The sequence below is a fragment of the Notechis scutatus genome, chromosome 1 (assembly GCF_049901735.1).
Source record: "Notechis scutatus isolate UNSWTSFEM ecotype Mainland chromosome 1, rNotScu1.2, whole genome shotgun sequence".
Classification (NCBI taxonomy): domain Eukaryota; kingdom Metazoa; phylum Chordata; class Lepidosauria; order Squamata; family Elapidae; genus Notechis; species Notechis scutatus.
Window position 1 is genome coordinate 332,924,016 of NC_142009.1, and position 7,203 is coordinate 332,931,218.

Below are 7,203 nucleotides of genomic sequence, written 5' to 3' on the forward strand. Positions count from 1 at the left end.
TGGAGGCTCTGGGAGGGGGGGAAAATGGGCCTTCCAGAGGTCCGGAAACAGGCCTGTTTCCAGTTTCCGGAGGGCCTCCAGAGCCCAGGGGAGGCTGTTTTCACCCTCCCGGAGACCCGAGGGAAGCATCCAGACCCTTGGGAAGGTGAAAACGGACTCCCCTAGGCTCTGGAGGCCCACGGGAAACAGTTCCGGTAGGCCACGCCCACCATGGCCACACCCACCCAGCCACCAGGCAGCGAATCGGTTGCTGGGATTTTTGAATCCCACCCCTGCACGCGATTCCCTTCTACGACTTTCCGAGAAGCAAAGCCAACCGGGAAGCCAGATTTCACTTAACAACCATGTGGCCAACTTCATAACTACTACAGGGATTCACTTATCAGCCGCGGCAAGAAAGCTTGTAAGGTGGAACTAAATTCGCTTCACAAACGTTTCCCTTAGCAACGGAAAGCTTGGGCTCAATTGGTGGCCGTAAGTCTTGGACTTCCCTGTATCGTTTTTTGCAAAGGCCACAAAACATGACAGCAGCAATTCGATCGGTGTGCAAAGCTACGTGCAAAAAGGGGATTTCAAATATAACATTCCCCCAAGTACGTAAAAGGAAAAAAAACTCTTTATTTCAAGAATAGATGAATGCAAATAAGGAACTGGATTTCTTGGCAATTCTTAAAATCAATGCAGTTATAACCATTAACAGGAAATAGTCAAAAATTAATAATGATTCATCATAGTTAATGAATACAGAGAGTCTTGGATTTACAAGAGTTCATTGGGTGACCATTCCAAGTTACAACAGCCCTGAAAAGAATGATTTATGACCATTTTTCACATTTATGACCCTTGCAGCATCCCCCAGGGTTCACGGGATCAAAATTCAGATGCTTGGCAACTGGCATGTACTTATGCCAGTTGGGGGGTCCTGGGGGGTCACGTGATCCCCTTTTGCAACCTCCCGACAAGCAAAGTCAATAGGGCAAGCCAGATTCACTGAAGAACCGTGTTTTCATTTAATGACCGCAGTGATTCACTTAACAACTGTGGCCAGAAAGGTCATAAAATGAGGCAAAATTTGTTTAACCGATGTTTCACGTAGCAATAGAAAGTTTGGGTTCAATGGTGGGATTCTAATTTAAGGACTTACCTGTTATCTATATATTTCTCTTTTTTTTGGTTCCCTTCTCTTTCTAGATTGTCATTCTATTCTGGACATTCTTCCTTCGGGATGTACTGCATGATGTTTTTAGCGGTGAGTGAGGGATTCGCGGGGTTCAAATGGTTTTTTGGTGAAGAAAGGGGTGACGGCGAAGCAGAATGGATGCCATTTTTGTCATCCAAAGACGCAGCTTCAGGGGTGGGATTCCACCGGTTCGGACCAGTTCTATAGAACCAGCTGTTACGATTCTGCGCAGTTCAGGGAAGCGGTAAATCGCTGGCCCCTCCCCACCCGCCCTTCCCCTCCCTGCCCAGTCAGTCCTTATCGCGCATGCGCGACATCGCACGCACGCCCAACATCACTGATTACATTCTCTCCTGCCCAGTCACTCCTCAAAGCGGTGGTGGCTAACCTTTTTGGACTGCTGTGGCAATAACTACATGCGCGTTAGCACGCGCGCACTCTCGGGACAGCACCCAGAATGCAATGCGTCCCTCCCCCATGCTCCCTGCGCATAGGCGTGCAATGCCACCACCACCCCGCCACCCCCTTACCGGCACTGCGCCTCAGAGTTGATTTTTCTGCTTGGTTTGAGGCCTTTTTCGGCCTCCCAGTGGCTTGGCAAAAGCCTCCGCAAGGCTTTTCAGGATGAATAATATGCCTGTTTCATCACTTCTGGTATTATAGGAAGTGATGAAATGGGCCTATTCAGTCCGAAAAGCCTTGCAGGGGCCTCAAACCAGCCGAAAAATCAGCCGTGAGGCGCGCGCATGCGCCAGTGAGGTAAGTTTGCCTGCGGCTCGCATTCCGGCACAAATGACTCTGCGTGCCACTTGTGGCACACGTGCCGTAGGTTCGCCATCACGGCCTTATGGTATTTCATTCTTTTTTTTTTCTCCTCCCAACGATCAGCTGTTCCCACGATCAGCTCCCCCGCCCATCCCAACGATCAGCTGTTCCCATGATCGGCTGTGCCGGGATCCCCCTCGCGGTCTTACTGCTTCGCCCAGGAGGCTTCCCTGAGGCCCAGGAGGCCAGAAATTACGGAGCCCAGGGAGGGATTGCTGCAAAATAAGAAGAAGCCACGCCCGCCCAGTCATGGCTACGCCCACCTGGCCACACCTGGCCACGCCCACAGAACCAGTAGTCAAAAATATGTGCATCCCACCCCCTGCGCAGCTTCGTTTGATTTCCAAGGATCAGGGAGGGAAGCGATTGTGAGAAAGGTTTCTCATCTTAGCCACCTGAAGAAAATGGGTGTGGGCTTCAAACTCCCAGAACTGAAGCCCACCCACCTTCCAAGGGGGCCAAGCTTCAGAAACATGGCTGGCTGGGGAATTCTGGGAGTTGAAGTCCCGTCCCCGCCTTCAAGTCTCCAAGCTTCAAAAAAACCGTTGGCATCTCCAGGTCTCTTCAGAAAAGTTTTGCAGGAGGCGGCCAACATTCCCCCCCACAAATCAGGAAAAAAAATAAAAAGAGATCTGATTGACTTCCAAAGGGGACCGGTTCTTTAAACTAAAAAAAAAAAAAAGAAAGGTAGCAGATGTTCTGCTTTCCCTACGCTCAAGGCTTTCTCTACCTCAATTCTGTGGGATTTTCTACTCATTTAAAAAGGAACCGAGAGGAGCCGCCACAATGCACAGATACAGCAACCCCTTAGCAGCTGCCTTGATCACTGGAGGAGGGGGGAGGTTTCTTTGAGGATCCTTCAAATCCTCAAAGAGTGGGAGAGAAATGTTGCACGGATATTTATTGGTACCTTCCCTTTGTTTATTTATTGGCATCCTTTATTTATTTGCTAACTTTTTACTTGTTCCCTTTGTTTATTTATTCATCTCTTTGCGTGCTTCCTTTATTTGCATCCTTTATTTATTATTTGTTTATTAGTTTATTTGCACGCTTTATTTACTTGCTCCCTTTGTTTGTTTGTTTGCGTGCTTCCTTTATTGACTTAGTTCTGTACTATGTTTATTTTTCCTTCCTTTATTTATTTTTTGGAGACCCCCTGTGTTTATTTTCATGCCCTATTTATTTACTTGCAAACTTTATTGATTTGCTTCCTTTATTGATTTATTTACTTGCATGCTTCCCTTGTTTCTTTACCATTGGTGTGCTTTGTTTATTTGCTTGCCTCCTTCCTTCCTCCTTCTTTCCTCCCTCCCACCCTCCCTCCTTCCTTCCCTTCGTCCTTCCTCCCTTTCCTTCTTTCCTCCTTCTTCCCACCCACTGTCCTTCCTTTATTTCTTCCTTCTTTCCTCCCTCCCTCTTTCCTCCCTTCCTCCCTTCTTTCCTCCCTTCCTCCTTCTTCCCACCCACTGTCCTTCCCTCACTTCTTCCTTCCTTCCTCCCTCCTTTCTTTCCTCCCTCCCTTTCTTCCCACCCTCCCTCCTTCCCTTACTTCTTCCTTCTTCCCTTCTTTCCTCCCTTCCTCCTTCTTCCCACCCACCGTCCTTCCTTCACTTCTTCCTTCTTTCCTTCCTTCTTTATTCCCTTCCTCCCTTCTTTCCTCCCTCCCTCCTCCTTCCCACCCTCCCTCCTTTCCCTCACTTCTGTCCTTCCTCCCTCCCTCTCTTCTTTTTTCTTTCCTCCTTTCCTCCTCCTCCTTCTCTCCTTCCTTCCACCTTCCCTCACTTCTCCCTCCCTCCCCCTCCTTCCTTCTTTCCTTCCTTCCTCCCTCCCTTCCTCCTTGCCTCCCTCCCTTCTTCTTTCCTCCCACCCTCTCTCCTTCCCTTACTTCTCTCCTTCCTCCCTCCCTCTCTCTTCTTCCTTCTTTCCTCCTTCTCCTCTTCCTTCCTCCCTCCATCCTCCTTCCTTCCTACCTACCTCCTCCTTTCCTTCCACCCCCCCTCCCTCTCTCTCTCCCTCCCTGCCTCCTTCTCTCCCTCCTTCCTAATGTCCTGTGGCCTCCTCAGACAAACCCAGCTTCGGAGCTCATTTAGGATTGGAGGCATGGGTGGAATTCTATTTGGGCATCGAGTTCAGCCTTGGGGTCCAAAGGAAGACCTTCTCTTCCAAAGTCAGAATCCTCAGGCGGCCACCTCTAAAGCCCCCCACCCCTTTCTCTTGGATTCTAGCTCTACGTTCAGGCCCGCCTGGTTGGCCGATGGGCCCGGCTGTTGCGCCCGACTATCCAGTTCTTTCTCCTCTGCTTCGCCATCTATGTGGGCTACAGCCGAGTGTCCGACTACAAGCACCATTGGAGCGATGTCCTTGTTGGCCTGCTGCAGGGAGCACTCATTGCTATCCTTACGGTAAGCAAGGGACTGATTGGCCCAGAGTCACCCAGCTGGCTTTCTTGCCTAAGGCAGAACTAGAACTCACTCTCTCCTGGTGGTTGGTCCAAAGTCGCTCAGCTGGCATTCAAGCCTAAGGCAGGACTAGAACTCCCAGCCTCTGGGTGATTGGCCCAAAGTCATCTAGTTGGCTTTCATGCCTAAGGCAGAACTAGAACTCAGTCTCTCCTGGTGGTTGGTCCAAAGTCATTCAATTGGCATTCAAGCCTAAGGCAGGATTAGAACTCCCAGTCTCTGGTGATTGGCCCAAAGTCATCTAGTTGGCTTTCTTGCCTAAGGCAGAACTAGAACTCACTCTCTCCTGGTGGTTGGTCCAAAGTCACTCAGCTAGCATTCAAGCCTAAGGCAGGACTAGAACTCCCAGTCTCTGGTGATTGTCCAAAGACACCCAGCTGGCATTCAAACCTAAGGCAGAACTAGAACTCACTCTCTCTGGTGGTTGGTCCAAAGTCACTCAGCTAGCATTCAAGCCTAAGGCAGGACTAGAACTCCCAGTCTCTGGTGATTGTCCAAAGACACCCAGCTGGCATTCAAACCTAAGGCAGAACTAGAACTCACTCTCTCCTGGTGGTTGGTCCAAAGTCACTCGGTTGGCATTCAAGCCTAAGGCAGGACTAGAACTCCCACCAGCCTCTGGGTGATTGGCCCAAAGACACCCAGCTGACAGTCAAGGCTAAGGCAGGACTAGAACTCACTGTCTCCTGGTGATTGGCCCAAAGTCATCTAGTTGGCTTTCATGCCTAAGGCAGAACTAGAACTCACTGTCTCTGGTGATTGGCCCAAAGTCATCTAGTTGGCTTTCATGCCTAAGGCAGAACTAGAACTCCCAGTCTCTGGTGATTGGCCCAAAGTCATCTAGTTGGCTTTCATGCCTAAGGCAGAACTAGAACTCCCAGTCTCTGGTGATTGGCCCAAAGTCATCTAGTTGGCTTTCATGCCTAAGGCAGAACTAGAACTCCCAGTCTCTGGTGATTGGCCCAAAGACATCTAGTTGGCTTTCATGCCTAAGGCAGAACTAGAACTCACTGTCTCCTGGTGTTTGACCTCAAGTCATCCAGCCAGCTTTTATGGCTACAGCAGAACTAGAATTCACTGTTCCTGGTGATTGGCCCAAAGTCACCCTGCCTGCTTTCATTGCTAAGGCGGCACTAGAACTCACCGTCTCTTGGTGGTTGGCCCAAAGTCACCCAGCCAGCTTTCATGCCTAAGGCAGGACTAGAATTCACGGTCTCCCAGTTTCTAACCTTGTGCTTGAACTACTTAAATCAAGCTGTCCATCTTTGGCAGTTTCTCATCTGAGCCCCCTTTTTTCCCAGGTCCGCTATGTTTCCGACTTCTTCAAGGAGAGGCCACAGTCATCGTGTGCAGAACAGGACCTTGGGCGTAAACCCAGCATCCCCCTGCCGCTAAGCGAGTCGGAGTGTAACCACTGCAACTATCAGGTCTCTATGTGACCTGTGGGGCGATTTTGAATTGGTTCAATTCCAGCAGCGACCATGTGATCTGCCTTTAGTCCGGCATTTTCTACTTTCCTTTGGAACTCATCCAACGAAGAGGGGAAACCGGAAGATTTGGGGTTTTTTTTTTCCTTTCGTTCTTCTTTTTCGTTCGTTTTTAAACCATTTTGTTTGGTTTTTTTATTATGCCCGATGCCACTGCACTGCACAGCACGACACACGTTTGACACTTGGAAATGCCTGCCTCACCGCCACGTAAGCCAAAGACCAAGGCAGAATCTGAAAAACGTTCCAGCTTTTTTTTTTTTTTGGTTGTCTCTTGCTGAAAAACTTCTGGACAAGCCTGCTTTTCTGTGTGGGGTTAATAATAATAATAACACGCCGGTGTATATTTCGACGTTTTATCTGGACTTCGCTCTTGGCTTTGCAAAAGTTTGCAACGGCTTGCTTTGCAACAGTTAGCAGGTATCTGACAATTCTCTCCCTCCCCAAAACCCTGGAAGGATTCCTGAGCTAAGACCTCAAAATTCATATGGTGTTTTTTTAATACCTTTGTTTTCCCCCCATTTTCCCCCTGTTAGGGGCCTGATGGGGAATCTAAAGGAAGTTTGTGTTTGCATGCAGACAAACCTTCAGAAATGACCTAGTATGTGAAATATTTGCTCTGGAGTGTCCAATCTTGGCGATTTTAAGACCGATGGACTTCAACTCCCAGAATTCCCCAGTCAGCCTGACTGGGGAATTCTGGGAGTTGAAGTCCACCGGTCTTAAAGTTGCCAAGATTAAATATCCCAGATTTTCTCCGTAAAAAAAGCAAATTGTCACCCGGATAATATCTTAAAATTTAGTCCGGGTCGAGAGGCCATAAGAAGTACCAATACTGGACATCAAGTGATGTTTATTAAACTGCTCAAATGAGGCAATATCTCTCCGATATCAAATTTTTGTACAGGCGGGTTTGTGTTTCCCAATGGATGAAATCAAGCAATATTGAATAAAATTGAAACGGAATTTTTTAAGTCCCTGCTGACTTCTTTTTTTTTTAGTTGCTTTTGCTGCTAATGATCATATTTTTACCAAATCCAAAATTTTTAGCAAGGGGGGTGGGGTGGGAAAAACTCCAAATTACGGGCTTTCAGTGCTACCACAAGAGAGAAGGAAATTACTTAAACAGTTTGAGCAGCAGACATTTCTCATGGGAATTTGGGGTGGCTTGAATACGTGTAGTTTCTGCACGCATGACGAGAAAAGTGTGCAAAAGAAATGAAAGTTTCGATCCTTTTAAGGTTGGTTGAAG

The 7,203-nt window shown here is 48.3% G+C and overlaps 1 protein-coding gene across 1 annotated transcript in view; it reads left to right on the top strand.

The window, feature by feature from the left end:
- The window catches only part of PLPP2 (phospholipid phosphatase 2), a 53,877-nt gene extending 46,960 nt beyond the window's left edge, over window positions 1–6,917 (top strand). Inside the window, exons 4-6 of the mRNA XM_087952769.1 lie at window positions 1,192–1,249; window positions 4,231–4,407; window positions 5,766–6,917. Coding sequence (XP_087808895.1) covers window positions 1,192–1,249; window positions 4,231–4,407; window positions 5,766–5,903 — 373 coding nt within the window. The 3' untranslated portion in view covers window positions 5,904–6,917. The remainder of the gene's footprint in view (window positions 1–1,191; window positions 1,250–4,230; window positions 4,408–5,765) is intronic.
- Window positions 6,918–7,203: the final 286 nt, after the last annotated feature.